At 43.9% G+C, this 18,217-nt stretch overlaps 1 protein-coding gene across 2 annotated transcripts; it reads left to right on the top strand.

Moving 5' to 3' along the window:
* Window positions 1–3,243: 3,243 nt before the first annotated feature.
* Window positions 3,244–17,717, top strand: LOC116838880 (uncharacterized). Of its 2 annotated transcripts, none has more exons than XM_032804431.2 (7): window positions 3,244–3,569; window positions 7,353–7,619; window positions 11,263–11,322; window positions 12,424–12,558; window positions 14,851–14,997; window positions 16,685–16,745; window positions 16,951–17,717. In XM_032804431.2, exons 2-7 carry the CDS (start codon window positions 7,455–7,457, stop codon window positions 17,052–17,054), a joined length of 672 nt encoding a protein of 223 aa, XP_032660322.1. In that variant the 5' UTR covers window positions 3,244–3,569; window positions 7,353–7,454; the 3' UTR covers window positions 17,055–17,717. The 2 variants fall into 2 exon arrangements, with proteins under 2 accessions (XP_032660322.1, XP_032660321.1); XM_032804430.2 differs by lacking the exon at window positions 3,244–3,569 and adding an exon at window positions 6,785–7,074.
* The last annotated feature ends 500 nt before the right edge of the window (window positions 17,718–18,217 follow it).

Raw genomic sequence — 18,217 nt, 5'->3', positions numbered from 1 at the left:
ATCAGAAAAATTGCTAAAAGGAGGGAGGCACTAAATGGTTAAGATCCTTTAAAAATAAACCTGTGGTGGTTACAGTAGAGAAGATGAAGCAGTGGTGAAACTTAGAAGGATGACATGGTCAGAATTATGGGGGAGGAAGAGACTCATTGCAGCCCCAGAAGGTCAGGGAGGAAAAAGTTGTACTAGTCAAGGGAAATTGAAGAGATGTATGGGAGTTTTAACTAGTCATGGAAAAGTCTAGGTTGTGAAGGCATAGGTGCTGACTTCTGCTGGTGCCAGTGGGTGCTCGACCCTCTTCTTCCCCAGACTCCACCCCTGCCCTGCCCACTCCCTTCCCCATTCCAACCCCTTCCCCAAAGTCCCCACCCCAACTTTGCCCTTGCCCTGCCCCTATTCCAACCCCTTCCCCAAATCTCTGCCCCTGCCCCATCTCTTCTCTGCTTCCTCCCCTGAGCGTGCTGCATTCCCACTCCTCTCCCCTCCCTCCTGGAGCTTGTTAAGGCATGAAACAGCTGTTTTGTGGCAACAAGCACTGGGAGGTAGGTGGAGAAGCAGCGGCAAGGCACGCTCAGGGGAGGAGGAGGAGGGGAGCACCCACCAATTTTTCCCCGTGGGTGCTCCAGCCCTGGAGCACCCACAGAGTCAGCACCTATGTTTGAAGATATTGTGCAGGGAGAAGTTTGGACTTGGCCTGGATGTGTGGGTCTAGAGAAGGTGGTGTTGACACCAAGGTTATGGGGCTGAGTGACAAGGAAGACGGTGGTGGTGTCAACAGTAACATGCATGGGGAACATGTGGGAGGGAATACAAGGAATTCAGTTTGGGTATGTTAATTTTAAGTTGACATGTCCAGGAGATGTTAGAGAGGCCAGGCAAAGTTGGGTTGACTGGAAGGAGACAGGCATAGAAATAGCACTGGAAGCTGTGAGAGCAGATCATGTCACCTGGAGCTGTAGAGGGAGGAGAGGAGTGACCCCAACATGGAGTTCTATAAGAGATCTGCAGGCTGGTGGGGGTGGAGGGAAGAGACCCTACTGAAAGAGAAGTTCAAGAGAAGATCAGAGAAGTAAGAGAAACTGGAGAAAATTGTGAAAGCCCCAGGCTGACATCTTTTAAGGTACTATTTCCCCCTTTTTTCAATCTGGAAACCTGGGTAGAAAGCAGTAGTGCTAATTTGGGGGGGGGGGGGGGATTGATGGCAGCAGCAACCCCCCTCCAAAGTTTTTGCAGTTGCTCAAAGTTCCATGGGTTGCAGAGCCAAGGTGCCTGTGGCCTGATTGCTGAAGCAATGGTCCCATATTGAATCAGTACGGTTGCTGCCAGAGCTGTCTGGTGTAGTCACAGTGCTACTGAAATTTGACCCGGCTGCCCCTCCATACAAATGGAAGAGTGTCCAGAGCATCAGTGAGCATGACCCTGTGCACCAGGTTGCAACACCAATGCCACTCAAATTTGGCCTGGCTGCACCTCTCTGGCACAGGGGAAGGCTGTTCCTGGATGGTGGTGAGCAGGGGAGTCTGCCAAGAACTTGACTCCTGATAGCACTGGCTTATTTGCTGGGTGAGGGATAAGAGGAGATTCCAGCTGGGTGGAGGAGACCTAGAATCCTTGTAGGAGGAAGGGAGGGGACATGGGAGGGACTGGACATGGGGGTGGGGGAAGGACTGGAATTTGCCCCCTTGGAAGAAATACCTGATTCGTCCTGCTGGCACAAAGTGGACATGGGTCCCAAATGTACAAGAATGGTGATCTCCCCTCATGCACAGGGGAGGGTTGTGTGCATATTACAAAGCCACCATGCCTAGAACTGTTCTGCAAGGTGGAGAGAACAGCAGCTGGCCATGGTTCCTGCCCCACCAGGTGCTGGGGCTGCACGGACAGGACTGCCATGCAGAGCAAGGCTCTAACCTTCCCACCGAGCTCTTGTGAAAGTGCTTGGCCACATGCTCCTAAAGGCAGGGCAGAGCTTTTCTTGCACAATAACCAGACCTAGCACCACTAAACAATCTGAATATATTTGCTGTTTGCCTGCTGGGACAGCAGCTGTGCGCCCAGTGCTGGAGCTAAGAGATGAAGCAGTCTGCTGGGGTGGGGCATGACTGCTTTTAGCTTCTGCCCCAGGAGTTTCTGTAAGGCTGCCCGAGAAGCGGGGATCCCACTTTACCTGCCCTGCCTGTCTCCAAGAGTGCCTTCTCCAGGCTTCCCTTACTAGCCTGGGACTCTCTTGGCTCAGCTGACAGGTGTGAGGGGTGTGTGACAAGCTGTCAAAGGCAAATCTACATGAACATTCTGCATGCACGACCTAGAGCAATTCACCAGCCCAGCGCATGCCACAATCTCCCTAGCTTGCTTATGAGGAGCACGTTGCAGTAGTATTAGAATGTCATAAAAATGGCCATAGTACATCAGACCAATGGTCCCTCTCACCCAGTATCCTGTCTTCCAACAGTGGCCAATACCAGGTGCTTCAGAGCAAATGAACAGTACAGGCAATCATGGATCCATCCAGCACCTGTGGACCTATCCATGTTGATGGACCTATCCTCCAGGAACTTATCTAGTTCCTTTCAAACCGTGATATAGTTTTGGTCTTTACAACTTTCACAGTTTGACTATGCATTGTGTGAAGAAATACTTCATAGATCATAGAATATCAGGGTTGGAAGGGACCCCAGGAGGTCATCTAGTCTAATCCCCCTGCTCACAGCAGGACCAATCCCCAACTAAATCATCCCAGCCAGGGCTTTGTCAAGCCTGACCTTAAAAACCTGTAAGGAAGGAGATTCCACCACCTCCCTAGGTAACCCATTCCAGTGCTTAATAGTCTGATGTAATAGGAATAGACCTTCCCAACAACCCCCCTGGCTTACTTCCTTTTGTTTGTTTTAAGCCTGCTGCCTATTAATTTAATTGGGTGACCCCTGGTTCTCGTGTTAGCTGAAGCAGTAAATAACACTTCCTTATTCACTTTTTCCACATCATGCATGAATTTATTGACCTCTTATCATTTGACAGCAGTTGTCTCTTTTCCAAGCTGGAAAGTCCCAGTGTTTTTAACCTCTCAGCAGACAGAAGCTGTTCCAGATCTCTCATCATTCCCGTTGCCCTTCTCTGTACCTTTTCCAATTCCAATATGTTGCTTTTGAGATGGGGAGACCAGAACTGCGCCCAGTATTCAAGGAGTGAGCTGCTCACCTCCAAGGGCCTGGATCGGCAGCCTGGCCTGCTGGAGCTGGTGAAATGAACAGTGCTGCTCTCCAGAGTGCTTGGCCACCGGGCTTTGCAGCTCGGCGCTAGTCAGCCAGCAGTTAGCAATCCCTTGCCTGGGGAGCACCGAGCAGGGCAGGGCAGACTCCAGGGGCCGACCTGCGCCGCCGAGCAGCACCGGCAGGGGCAGGAGCAGGCGGGCGCCTTTGCAAACCGGCCGGCGGCGGCACTGCAGGGGTTAAAGCCAGAGGCGAGGGCGGCCCCCCGGCAGGAGCAGTCGCGGTGACTCACCCGCTCAAGTGCGCCCGCCCGGGGCTTCCCGCTGTGCGGAGGAGGCGGCTGGGGCGCTGCTGCCTGCGCAGGTGAGTTGGTTCGTTCCCCGGCGGCCTGGGGTCTCTCCGGGGCTCGGGCTAGCAGGGGGCCCACGAGCCTGCCGGAGTCGGGGTCACTCCCACCTGCCCTGCCGGACGCGCACCGGGCCGGCTCGGGAGGCTCCGTGCGCGCATCTCTTCCCTCCCCCAGCTTCCTTGGGCCCCGACGGGCGTTTGCTGTCCGGCCCCTCCGCTTCCCCGGGGTGTGGTGAGTGACTCCGATGCAAAGTTCTTTGCTTGAGCGAAGGCAGAGCTGCAAAGCCTGGCGCAGGGCTCGGGGCTGGCAGGCACGCGGCGGGCTTCCTTACAGAATAGGGCAAAGTAATTCATTGCCGTTCCGAGGCGCGGGGCCCCATCCTCCAGCACGTTGGTAGAGCCTTTGATGAACGATGCAGGTTTTTCCTTCTTGCCTGGCACAGTGCTAGTCCAAAAAGTCCACACCCGCCCGCCCCAAATCCAGCACGGTCTTAACGATACTGCATCTCTGTATGCTCACCTGGCTGCTGCCCTTCTTCTCCTTCACGTTGAACTGACACAAGAGTGTCTTAAAAGAGAAAGCTCTGCTACAGTACGAAGAACATGAGTCACCTTTCCAGTCCTCCTGGGTTCTTTTTCCTTGAAGCCGTTCCTAGGACGAGGCTTTAATAAGACTTCTGTGAGAGCAACAGACTTTCAGTATAGTAAGGTCTAGCATATGTTGGATCCGCTGCCTTAGTCTGAGTTAAACTCCAGACAAACATTTTGTTTGCGTGGGTGTGACTCTTTCAGACTCCTTATTCTTTTTGCTGATACGGACTAACAGGACTACCACTCTGAAACCTATCATCTCTTCTGGAAGCAGGGCCCGTGCTTGCATTGAGGCGAACTAGGCAATCTCCTAGGGTGCTACGATTTTCGGGGGGCAACATTTTGCCCGGGGGGCGGGGGGGGGTGGCAGGTGGCTGTAGTTATGCCTGCGGAGGGTCCATTGGTCCGCAACTCCGCTGGAGCTGCCACAGGCATGCCTGTGGACTGTCCGCTCGTTCTGCGCCGCTCCAGTGGACCTCCTGCAGGGACGGGTGCGGCAGCTCCACCAGAGCCGTGGGAGCGGCGGCACGGGGCGGCGAAATGGCCTTGCGCCTAGGGTGCGAAAAACTCTAGTACCGGTCCTGTCTGGAAGTAAAACTTTTTTATACAAGAGCCAAGACATAGTGGACAGCTAATTTAATTAGTTGCCTAGGCATACTAGGCCTTAAAAATCACCCTTATTAGAGTATCGGGGGTAGCTGTGTTAGCCTGTGTCCACAAAAACAACAGAGTCTGGTGGCACCTTAAAGGTTAACAGATTTATTTGGGCATAAGCTTTTATGGGTAGAAAAACCTCACTTCTGTTGCATCTGAAGAAGTGTGTTTTTTTTACCCACAAAAGCTTATGCTCAAATAAATCTGTTAGTCTTTAAGATGCCACCAGACACTTCTTAGGGTACGTCCAGACTACCCACGGCAATATATCGAGTCCCCTGAATGCGCTCCCATTAACTCCAGAACTCCACCAGAGCGAGCGGCGGTAGCGGAGTTGATGGGCGAGCTGCGGCTGTCGATCCTGCACCGTGAGGACTGGAGGTAAGTTGCAATAAGATGTGCAACTTCAGCTACAGGAATAGCATAGCTGATGTCAATGCATCTTACATCAACAACCCCCTCACACACAGTGTAGACCAGGCCTTAGAGAGACTCCTAGCACCTAGGCACAACAAGGTATGTTAAAAAGATTGTGAGCGTTTGAATTTCTTTTTTGTTGTTGACTTTCGTATATATAACTACGGGGGGGGGAATGAAACCTGTAAGGTGAAGCAATTCAGCATCACTACTGATTGGCTAAAAAGTTTTGTTTAAAGATGTATGTAAAAAAAATATTTCCCCCCAAGTTTAACTTTGACTATTCTTTTAACAACATGACATTAAATGCTCCAAATACCAGCACTATATTCTTGACAACAGTTTGGTATGAGTACCACTATTTTAAGATCCTCTTTAAAATTAAATGATCACATGCCTTACCCCACAAAACTGGTGCTGAAGGGAGAATAAGTCTGGCCCAATAATATTTTGTACTGTGGGAGAATCCACTGTCTCTCCCCAGTTCCGTTCCTAGGTTAGTGGGCACTGGAAATGTTGAGCTGCGTGTCTGACTTTCTGTGTTGGGGACAAGGATAGTTTGTGTCATTCAATGGTGACTTTCCCTTAAAGGAATGTCCTTAGGTTTAAAAAATTCCTCATTTATGTTACTAACACCTTTTTAGATTTAAAACTGTAACTTTGTAATGTTGATTGAGCTGAAAATTACAAGGTAAGCAACACACCAGTTTCACTTTCAGCTTCTCTCACAATAGCACAATAATATTCCTGACACACTCAGAATGAGCAAAATTTAGTTGTCTAGTTGTGGTGGATTCTGAAGGTCAAACTAAACTGTACTGGAAATCTTGTTTAAAGTAGGCACTGTAGAACTGTTAAGAGGGGATTGCTATTGGAGATGGTCCTTACTGTAGGTTTCATTACGATAGTTGGTGAACATATATGAATGTGATCAGACAAATATCCATGTTTATTTCCTGGTTTGGAAGTACTGAGCAAAAACGACGACTTGTAGAAATGAAGTTCCTGAACTGTGGTCTACAGAGTACTTGCAGGCTGTGAGTAGAGAGGCAGCTGATCACGTGAGGCACCTCTGTGTTTTCAGTTACAAAATTGTATTAAGATAGCTAAAGCACTTACTTTCTTAATGTTAACCGTCCACATAAGTAATTGCTGTAGTTGCCAAAGGAATGGGATGTAGTCTGCATAATTAGGAACAGGAGGTTCACGTGACCCTCTGTGAAAATGTGGACCATAAAGTTTGAGAACTTCTGTGAAGTTGTTCTTTGGTGTGGTGTGTGTGTGTGTGTATTTTGGGGTTGACTAGGAAGGTCAACTAACATTATTCTACAGCAAGCTGGCAGGCTGAAATGTCACTAATGTTGTGTGTATTCATACTAGGAATCTAAACTTCTTTAAATGTTTAGCTTCCTTAATGTCATTTAATTGTAGTTAGGTCAGGACAGGATAGTAGTAGATTAAACCCTGGATTTGTGGAGGTGATGAACTAGCTGGAATCCTGTCATTTTAAATGTCTTAAGTATTGCTTAATCATACAGTAGGATAGTATTGTAACGTCAGTGGCAACAGTTTTTTAATATGGAGACGATACATTTAAAACATGTTGAAAACATGCTACAATCTGCATCTTGTTAGAGCAAAGTCGTTAGCAGTTTTCTTTTTATACACTAGAGCAGTATAATCCCTGATTCTTGGTCCAAGGAGTGACCCCTCAAGTCATCGCTGAAAGGAACAAAACCTGGCTTCTAAACAAAGCTTAAGAATAAACTGGATCTTGCATGTACTACTGATTGTCTATGATAATTTTAAAGGGGAAAAAATTGACAGCAGAGGTTGTAAGTAAGATTTACCTGCCAAGGTAATTCTCTATATCCAGAAACACCTTAATGTATGCATTTAAAAACAAAGCTTTTGTGGTGTGTGAATTACTTTGACTTTCACTTTTCTCATTCTTGTATTTTCCCCAACATCTTCTGGAAACCATAAAAAGATAAGTTCCATGTACATGGCAAAGCTGAATGTTTGACGCTGTGCTACTATAGCAGATCCTCATGCTATTAATGGCAAGGTATGTGAACAATTTGTCAGATGATGCTTGTTGAAGTGCTAATCCTCTTGCACCTTCTTTCTGTTTAGGGAAAACAGTGAAGCTGACTCTCTTCCTGAAGGATCCTTGTGCTTCTTCCTAAGATCACACAGTGTGTGTGCGCACACAGGTTGACGTGTGGATTCATTGTAATGGATCGCTACAGATATTTCATCTTTAACCAGAAAAGTATGGTTGTGCTGGGGTTCTTGCAGATAGCCTCTGCTGCAGTGTGTGTCATCAGTGGATTAATGGATGGCACCTTCAGAACAGAATCAGTACTGAGTAAAACCAGAGCACCCATCTGGGCTGGAATGGTAAAGTTGCATATCTTCTTCTTCTGTTTGTTTATCCTATTGGGGGTTATAGTTCAGATGTTGGCTCCCCGTGGGAGAACTTCCTGACTCTTCTCCAGCACCTCTCTTGGAATCTGGTATTTGTCCACTGCTCTGAAGGCACAAGAATGGAGAGGTACTGGGAAACGATTTGGGGATATTGCGAGGTGAACAGGGACTAGAATAACAAGACAAACTGTAATTCAGCTTTTATTTCATGAGACATGGGATGATTTAGAAAATGAGGCTGTGGAGAGTTGCCATTTTAAAAGTTGCAACCAAAAGAAAAATGTATAAAGCTAATAACTGTATTGAGCTTCAGTGTAGTGGTGGGACACAGAGGACCCCTTCATTTCGTAAGATCGACTCAGTGTCCACATAACACATCTGAACTTTTTCATTGAGAATGAATTGTAGTAAGAGTACAACAATTCCCCAGTTGGTTTTAACTTCATCATTAGGGGCAGCACTGCCCTGCTTCACTGATGTTAGGGGTGAAAGCTTAATAATTGCATCAAAGCTTTATAGGTGTTCTGAGCAGCTCATATTCATAAGGTTTCCCATATGAAAATATTCCTACTATTCAAAAGTAACATGACACTGCTACAGCATAATATGATCAAGAGTCACTGGTGCACAGTGGTGGTGCCTTCTTGGGTTGTCTGTCTGTCTGCTGCTTTCGAAGAATAGTTCTCTAGTAACCTGACAACCTGCTCTGACTAGATAACGAAGTGCAACTTGTGTAAAACTTTTTAAATAAATTATCCTGGGGGTAGAATCCTGGCCCCTATTTAAATAATTATCAAAGCTTCCATTGCCTGCAGCATGGCAAGGATTTCATCCTAGAAGTGTAGATAACCCAAAGAAGCACATCTTTTAATATGGGTTTAATGTTGGAGGCAGGAGAGGTGATGTGGAGGGGGATGGGAATGGAAGCCAGAAAGCTTTCCTCAAAAAGTACATTAGAGCAGTGATTTTTTTTCCAGACTGGGTTGCGACCCAGTACTGGGTCATGGAATGTAAGGCACTGGGTTGCGGTGGCTCTGGTCAGCACCACTGACCGGGCCGTTAAAAGTCCCGTTGGCGGTGCTTCCCAGCTAAGGTAGGCTAGTTCCTACCTGTTCCGACACTGCGCTGTTCCCTGTACTCCAACCCAATGCCCCAATCCCCTGCCCTGAGCCCCCCACACCCCAACCCCCTGCCACAGCTCTGAGCCACCCATAAACCCAGAGTCTTTCCTGCACTCCAAATGCCTCATCCCCAGCCCAGAGCCTGCACCCCAGCCCAGATCCCTGACCACCTCCCAAACCCCTCATCCCCAGCTCATTGGATCACAGGCATCAACAATCTTCTTCAACTGAGTCACCAGAAAAAAGTTTGAAAACCACTGCACTAGGGTACCAAAACGACTTTAACTCTGTCCTTTCATTCCTGCCATCTTTGCATACCCCAAATGTACCTTATATGGTGACTGCACAACTCTTTATTTCCATGCTTTCCAATGTTTGAGAGTATATATAACTTATTGTGAGTTACTTGACTTTCACCAGATTATTTTTGCTGCACCTTTATAATAATTTTTTTATATTTTAAGTTACTGGCTGGCACACATTGACAACATCAGTTCAAATTTAACAAAGCTTTATTAGGGGAATGTTTTTGTTTTATAGTGCCTAAAAATACAAACAAAATATTAAAAGTACAAAATTTATTAGTTTTCCCCCTGTTCCTTACATGTCCCCAGATCTCCCCTCCTCATTGTCCATGTATTCCATTCAATTTGCTGGAGAAGCTGCTGACCCAAAGCATCCTCTTTCATCCTGGACTCATACCTACCCCCTGAGTAATAGCTTCTTTCCTTTCACAAAAGGAGCAGGGAACTACTAATGTGTTGGAGTGAGCAACTTTTTAGTAGCTCACTGGTACCTTGACACATGTTACTGGCTATTGTGCAGCTTCAAAGCTGTTCTTGGTGTTGTCAGTACAGGAGTTGCAATATGTACCATATCAGATTGGCCCATCTAGTCTGGAATCCTGTCACTGACAGTGGCCAACATTGGATGATTCAAAGGAAGGTGTAAGAACTTAGCGGTAAGATAATCACCCCACAAATTAGGTCTCATCCTGATCTCTACTAGTTAGACTTGATTAAGTCCTGAAGCAAGAGGCTTGCCACTTTTACCTCAGCCCTACCAGGCCAATACTCTGCCCCATCTTCATCTTTGTCACTCTTACCAGTGACTGCTTTGGGCTTGGTCTCTGGGACACTATAAATGGTGGTAGAACTGTTTGGTCTCTGCCCCTCCAAACTGGGATTGCCAGAATACAGCCCTGCTCTGATGTCATCAGTGACTTCAGCAGGTCTTTGTGTGCAATCATCATCTGTTAGCCTAGTCAGGGTCACAGTGATTGACACTGAAGTACAATGTAACTAGAAATCAGAAGCTCTGGGTTCCAGTGCTGGCACTGGCTTGCTGTTAAAGCCTGAAAGTTCAGAAAAATGGAGATTTTAGAAAGTAATTTAATACCCTGATTTGCATTTTTGATTGATGTTACCATATTTACATAAATGACAGAAAATGTCCTAATTTCCCGAACTTAAGCCCAAACAAGGCTGCAGCATGGAATGAGCTTTAGAAAACAGGAATTCCAGATACAATGGTAGGTAGGTAGTGGCAGGCCTTAAGATATGAATAGTTTGTTGCAGACACTGTGGCTGTAGGTCTACAAAATCAGCTTGACTAACTCAAATAGCCAACAGGCTTAATCAAAAATAGTCAGAGGAACCAGTCCTCACTGAGTCCAGTTAAAGAAACCAAGTTTGGAGTTTCTCAGCCAAGACCCTTAAGATGACACGTCAATGACAAACCAGTATTAAAATGGCAAAATACTACTTTGATAAATGCCTTCCCAATTCATATGCCTCTTCCCCAGCCCACTAAACACATTCTCATGACAGGAGCATACATGGGATATTTCAGGTGGATTGGCTGAGCATTGGCAAAGTTAGAGCATCAAAACTTGTGGTAATGGAGAGCTATCTACAGTCTCTCCGTAATACCTTCAGCATATGCTATAATCTCGACACCTGTGGTCATAAATTGTCCTAGACAGTAGGTTATGTACTAAAGAGAGCTGTCAGTTAATGCAAATGGCCCTTAATTCCCTGGAATATTATGTGCTAGTTACACACTTTTCACCTTAGCGGAAGTGTAACACTGCTGAAATGTGAAATCTGATTCCAAAATTATAAAGCAAGGCAGGAATAACTGCTAATTTGACACTAACTTTCACTAGCAGAATGTTTCATTTTCTAAAGAAGTGACAATGTCATTCCTTAAACTCCAGGATCTGTACCGTTACAACCAAGAAAGTTGAAGTACGTCAGTTATTGTGGCAGAAAAGTCTGCTCTCTTCATAGGCTTATTCTTATTATCAGGTGGGGTGCAAAGGTCCTCGTTCTGTGTGGGAACAATGAACTTAAATAACTTTTAGTGCTTATTATTCAAAATGGCTCTTTATGGAATATATTTTTCTGAAACTTGTCATACCCAATATAGTAGCATAACTTGTTACCATACTTTCTTTCCAGTTGCAAAATCATCTGTTTATTTTTAACATGCAGGTCATGGGTGTTCCTGGAATTCTGGCTTTATTTTCTTCCCAGAAAAAAAATCCAGTTCTTGTAAGTTTGTAGAATTTTTTTTTTTTTTTTCAAAGGGGTAGGTGAAGGAGTGACAAGATACATCTTGTGTAAGCAACATTAAGTTGGTAGTGGTGTGGTTCACTTTATCACACTTAATTCTAAATCCTGCTGCGAGATCCTCACTCAGAGTTCTGCGTAGCAGTATTAAATTCTATAGAAAAATGAAAATTCTGGCAGCATTTGCTGATCAGTTACTCCAGAACATGTGGTTTTTCTTATTAACTGGTTTTAGATCCCTTCAAGCTCTGTATTTTCTAGCAATTGCTCTTGAATGCACTAGAGAAATATTTTCACAAATTTCATCTGTTTTGCTGAACTATATAGTATGACAGGAATTAAAATGGAATGTGTAAAGAGCTTGCTTCTTGACTTTCTGGCCAGTCAAACCCCAAAAGGATATGTTCTTATTTGTAAATGAGTGAACTGCTAAAAGACCTAAAAGGGTTTTAGTTAATCTAATTGCTTTAACAAACAAACATCTCTGTGGTCAAGATTATAGGGCATATATAATATAGAGGTGGTAGTGGCTTGGAGACACTTGTTGAACTTGACCATGATTTCATAATAATTCTTCTTGCTACTGTCCTTTGTTACCAATCTATCATTATAAAGCTTTAGGAGCTGCTCCAAATGATTTTCTATTATGATTCCAATTTTGAGTTTTTGATAGTAAGAGGGGCAAAAATTAGGAAGTTAGGTCTGGAGGGCAAGGTAGACTTTTTTCCCCATAAAAGGAAGTGAATCAGACAAGAGATTCCTGAACTGTGGATCCCTTAAGAGGAGAGGGGGGGAAAAAACAGCTGGTAAACATAGTAATGAGTATTGTGGGGAGCTCTTGATGCACTGATATCTTGGCCCAAAGTCCTGGGCTTCCATATCGCTTTAGTCTATCCTTCAAACCAGCCTCAACAGAATATAATGACTGCAGTGTTATGGGTGGTGTTCAGAACATTTGAAATTATTCAGGTCTGATTGTTGATATATTTCAGAGTGGCTTATTAATTTTAAAGGAAAAATAGACAACGCACTAACTCTTCCTGTCCCCACCCCCATATTTGCCTTGAATTTTTTCCTATACAGGTGAATGCAATGATAGTAGCTTCTATATTTTCTTGTTTTGCCACCATCATTGTAGTTGTCTATGCTTCCTTAACTTTAAGCTATGGTGAAGAAGATGAGATGTTCACACATGAGCCAGTTCATGTTATTCATACGGTAAGCGGCAGTATTTTGTGACAAAATTGCACTTCCTTTTGTAGGAATGCAATCCAGGCTTCGTAGTTCCTTTCAGTATGTGCAAACTAGGCATACACCAACAATTCTAAAATCAGTTTATTATTGCTGAATGCAGGAAGCTCTGTGATTCTTTGGAGAATCACGGTATAATCTTTTCCTGGTACTTGCTATTGTCCAAGAGAGAATGCAGAAATAGATGGACCACAGCTTTCTCGGATGTGGAAATTCTTAGGATACTGACCTTCTATCCTAGGAGACATCAATAGCAAGGAACCTGGTGGTCAAAATATGTTAGGAACGTGGGGTCTTCCCCATACAGAGAACATGCAATGGTGAAGATCTGGGTTCTTGCCTTGCAGAACATAAATGCTTTGGAGATGTTCTCCATGAGATGGGAGTGGTTGGTGGCTATCACAGCACGTAGCCTATATAACTGGAGAGTTGGTACCGATAGTCCTTGATATGAAATTGAGTGTAGGAGAATTGGAACAGGAACAGTTAAGATCAAAACCATCAACATTCTAACTTGATTTGATCTAAAACCCATTTACCCTCTGGGCCACAGAATCCATTCATACAATTTTATTGGATTATGGAAACACATAGGAACACCAACCAAGATTGAGGCCTATTGTGATTGGAAATACTGAGAAATTAGAATATCTGTCCCAAGTTCAAACAATGAATATCTTTGAATGGGATAGGAAGGGAAGCCATTGGCTTGTTATAAAACAAATTACAAGATAACTCAGCATCTTCACTAAACTGCAGAGTAGTCTAGGGCAGTGGTTCTCAAAGTCGGGCTGCTGCTTGTTCAGGGAAAGCCCCTGGCGGGCTGGGACGGTTTGTTTACCTGCTGTGTCCACAGGTTCGGCCGATCACAGCTCCCAGTGGCTGCGGTTCGCCGCTCCAGGCCAGTGGGGGCTGTGGGAAGGGCGGCCAGCACATCCCCTTGGCCCGCGCCGCTTCCTGCAGTCCCCGTTGGCCTGGAGCGATGAACCGCGGCAATGGGAGCTGCGATCGGCTGAACCTGTGGATGCGGCAGGTAAACAAACCGTCCCAGCCCGCCAGGGGCTTTCCCTGAAGAAGCGGCAGACTGGCTTTGAGAAGCACTGGTCTAGGGCATAGGCACCAACTTCTCCTGGTGCCGGGGGTGTGCGACCTCGTCCCCATCCCAACTCCATCCCCTCCTTGCCCGTATTGGACTTCTTCCCCAAATCCTTGCCCTGCCTCTTCCCGCCTCCTCCCCTGAGCACACGGTGTTCCCACTCTTTCCCCGTCCCTCCCAGAACTTGTTACACTGCGAAACAGCTGTTTGGCGGTGGCAAGCTCTGGGAGCAGAAGCGGGGACGCGGCACACTCATGGGAGGAGGCAGAGGTGAGCTGGGGCGGGGTGGGGAGCTTGGCTGCCGGTGGGTGCAGAGCACCCACCAATTTTTCCCTATGGGTGCTCCAGCCCCAGAGCACACACGGAGTCAGCACCTATGGTTTAGGGGCTTGAGTCCCAACTCCATCAAAGCTTGCAGTATGACTCTGGGCAAGTCACTTAACCTTTCTGCACCTCAGTTTGCATATTTGTAAAAGGTGGGTAAAGTGTAAAAAGAGAATGTACCCATCTCTCTGAAATGCTTTGAGGTCTTGGATGTAAGGCGAGCGAGCAGGCAATGGAGACCTGCTGGGGGGGAGGGGAAGAGCAGGAACGGAGTGGGGTCTCAGGGAAGGGGCCAGGTAGATCCTGAGTTGCACTTAAATTCAAAAAATGACCCTATGTGTATAAAGGTTGGAGACCACTGATCTAAGGGGATGATCCTTCAGTATTTACTTTGCTGTACCTTTGCTGCATCAGTAAAACTATTTCCAAAGCTGACATTAGTCAATGGTGGTGTGCACTTGTGTTGAAACAAAGTGTTAAATACAATGAACTTTAAACAAAATGCCTGTTAATTTCAAACTTGACTATATAGTACAAAATTGATAGGAAATTATTGTTGCCTCTGCAGAGGGTAGTACAAAGAAAAACAAATACAGAAGAGAAATGTCTCCCCTCAACATCAGTGATGTTACTGATTTAAAAGTATATCAGTACTAAAACGAACTATTGTATTTCCCCCGTTGACATGTAAAAGAGTAGTAAAGATTTTTACAATGGAAAAAGTAAATACACTACAGATAAAAGAATTTCAGTCACTAATCAAAACCTTGTTTTGGAATTTAACTTAAAGCTAAAGCCTGCATTGCTGAGCCATCTGACACTTTCTTTTTCTATTACAGAAGTTTGTGCTTGATAAACTTGTCAAAGGAGCCAACGTAGCAATGTTAATTGCATCTACCTGCAGTGCTTTCATTGTGCTAGTTATTGCTTACATGGGCTGCCGAAGTCTTCCACGTTGTTCGTGTTATGACAATGTAACTGGAATGGTATGTAAGTGCTGACTTTTTGAACATTGGTTTCTAATTCTATTGCATCACATGTGGTACGTAGGGAAAACTGTGTGGATTAGGGTAAATGCCTTAGTCGTGTATCTCACTGGCTTATCTGATGAAAGGCAGAAGGTCTGATATCTTCTTTTAAACGCTTAGAGTGTAAGATGTGCCTTTGTGACCTTGAGCTGGGGATGCCTCTTCCTAATGCTCTAAGACTATTGTCCTAGTCCTGGTAGATCACAAGACATCAAACTTGTAATGCTAGATGAGGAAAGGCATTTTAGAGCAATTTTAGAAGTTTCTGAAGTGTCTTAGTAATCCCTCTCTTCCTTTTTGAGGCCTGCATTAGGGCAGGTTGGTTTACAAAAACAATTGAAGTACCAGCTGATGGATAAAATAACCCCATAATTTTAAACTTTGCACTTCCTATAAACTATAGCAAATACAAACTCCATCATGATTTGTAAAGGTTTTACTAGCACTTGTTTTGGATGCTCTGCATAAATTATGAGTAAAGTGTCATCCCAAACTCATACCAGTAAGACTTCTTGTGTTTTAATGTACTAGATTTAAATGTAAATACCTCTCTAAGCTTATTTGTCTGTGTGCATGCACTACAGTAGAGCCAGTCAGGGACAAAGAAGTCATTTTCAGGAAAACTGTCCCTCTTTTGTATAAAAACTGCAAACTTTTTGTAAACGTTCAACCAGCACTATCACTGACCAAGCAGATTTCATTAAGGATATGAGCTATGTATTATAAAATCTCTCTGAATATTGTGACTCCAGTTTTCTAGCTCACTTTCCTGATTTTTAAATTAGTGTAGGGAAGGAGGACTTCTAGTGGATTGAATAAACAACTTGTACAAAATCACATTTTCCCCCTATTTTATCAGAATATAAATAAAAATTGACTACATGACATATCAATAAAGGCATTTGGATAAAGTATCAGGCTATCATATATGCATGTCAAAAATGACATGTAAATCAAGTGGTGAATGGCACTATTTAATTCCACATGTTAAACTACACCTTCCTTTGGGAGAAAATGCAATAATGAGATTTAAATCTAGTACATTTAAAATTAGCCTCCTTTCAAATAAACTAGAGTAGAACCTCAGTTATGAACACCTTGGGAATGGAGGTTGTTCATAACTCTGAAGTGTTCATAATTGAACAAATGTTATGGTTGTCATTTCACAAGTTTACAATTGAATGTTGATTTAACACAGCTTTGCTATGCAGAAGGAAAATGCTGCTTTCCTTTTTTATTTTTTTTAGTAGTTTAACACAGTAGTGTAGTCAAGTATCAGAGGGGTAGCCGTGTTAGTCTGGATCTGTAAAAGCAGCAGAGAATCCAGTATTCACCCATGAAAGCTCATGCTCCAAAACTTCTGTTAGTCTATAAGGTCCCACAGGATTCTCTGCTGCTTTTACAGTAGTGTAGTGTGTATATGCTATTTTTTTTTTTTTTTTTTTGTCTCTGCTGCCGCCTGATTGTGTACTTCTGATTCCAAATGAGGTGCGTGGTTGGTCAGTTCGTAACTCTGAGATTCTATTGTACACACACATTCAAAGTTTACTTTCAAGGATAATTTCTAAACTGGATTATAAAATGGCATAAGAACATCCATGTTTGACTAGCGATGGAAAGATTAAAATATAAATCTCATCTGCAGGAATGGTTACAACCTGCTGAGGATCCGCAGCAGACTGTGGAACTGGTTTGCACTATGCAAAGTAAGTAACTTTCTCCTCCCTTCCAACTCCTAGAGAGATCATTTGGGGTTTAAGGTGATCACTCCATACAGTATCTATTGAATATGTATTACAAGCCAAATCCTGGTAGTGACTGAAAACAAAGTAAGGAACTCAGGATTTGGCCCAAGCAGCTACAGTATATTCCATTATCGTATCTTTTTTCCCCTCTCTCCCTCTCATGTAGGTCATGGGAACAGAATCTTTAATTCCCCAGTGCAGTTTCCAGATCAAGACTTGGATGCAGAGGAAGAACTATCCAAACCACCTCCCTACATCAGACTTGCTTGAAGAATAACTAAGAATTTTAATGCTAATAGACTGGAGAACTTACTTTATATTTTGCTACCTTGTTTTTTTAAAAACTCTTAAAAAAAAATCTGTGCACTTTTTCTTGGATTCTTTAAACATGAAACTATTGAATGCACAGAAAGTTCAGCAAAGATGGCAGTGCAATTGTCTAAGCACTCATGGATGAAAAGATCTTACAGGTTCTTAAACTGATTTAGGTCTTACACAGTTTAAAAGACCTCATCTCTTCTGGGATGTATGAACCAGTCTCGTGCAGCTTTTATATGAGACCTATATTTTAAGCCTAGATGATAACGGAATTTGTCTTGCAGCTTCAGTTTAGTAGTGCTAGCTTTGAGCATTCAAATGTGAAATCATATTGACTGTTTTAAAATTTGTTAATGTAGCTACATTTTTCTCAAATATAACTTGTTTTTCTGCCTTTTTAAACAAGTTATACCAGAATGAAGGAGCCACTTGTGGTTAGACATCATTTCTCTTACTTCTGTGGACTGCACTGGATATTCAGCCATATTCTTCCATCTTTCTTGGGGAACAGGCTAAAATGTCTGGTATTAAAACTTGAAATTCCTCTGTCAAACTATAGATTCAGTTTTGTGTTAAAATATAAATGATTATTTTTTTTAATCAATGAACACCTAATAAGCACAAGCCAGAAATCTACTTAATCCTGTTTTATCAGTGTCTTAACATGATGGGAGTTTTATTTACAACAGCCAGTCCTATTTGTGAAGTGCTACAACTTCCTGTTTATCACTTACCTAAGTCATAATCGTGCTAAGGGTTGCGGTGGCTATCAAGCTGGTTCAATTGATCCAGGCCTGGAATAATAGTTATGAACAAGCTAGTGACATCCCTGCCCATTTCCTTCATAAAGAGTAGAAGTTGAATCATTAATAAGATCAGCCTTCTCTCTGCTCCACTTACCCTTAGGCTAAGAAAGCAGTCAGGTTTTGGAACTGAATGTGTTGTGTAGTGGAGTAATACTTCTACAGCTTTAGGGCTCTGCTATCTAATGGAAGGGTGAACATCAATACCAAGAAGCATGATGCTTTGTGGATCTCTATGGTGACTTTTGTAGTAAGGGTTACTTTCTACATTAACTTCAGGAGAACGTCATTGTGATAGTTAATATTAATGTG

This window comes from Chelonoidis abingdonii, chromosome 5 (assembly GCF_003597395.2).
Source record: "Chelonoidis abingdonii isolate Lonesome George chromosome 5, CheloAbing_2.0, whole genome shotgun sequence".
Taxonomy (NCBI): Eukaryota; Metazoa; Chordata; order Testudines; family Testudinidae; genus Chelonoidis; species Chelonoidis abingdonii.
The sequence above is the reverse complement of the archived record's forward strand: the minus strand, read 5'-3'. Positions and strand labels throughout refer to the sequence as shown.

What these genes read in the sequence shown, in the direction of transcription:
- LOC116838880 (XM_032804431.2), top strand. Translation starts at nt 7,455, where the DNA reads ATGGATCGCTACAGATATTTCATCTTTAACCAGAAAAGTATGGTTGTG. An exon ending in CAGTTCATGTTATTCATACG is followed by an intron (nt 12,559 to 14,850) that starts GTAAGCGGCAGT and finishes TTTCTATTACAG; the next exon opens with AAGTTTGTGCTTGATAAACT. An exon ending in ATGACAATGTAACTGGAATG is followed by an intron (nt 14,998 to 16,684) that starts GTATGTAAGTGC and finishes TCTCATCTGCAG; the next exon opens with GAATGGTTACAACCTGCTGA.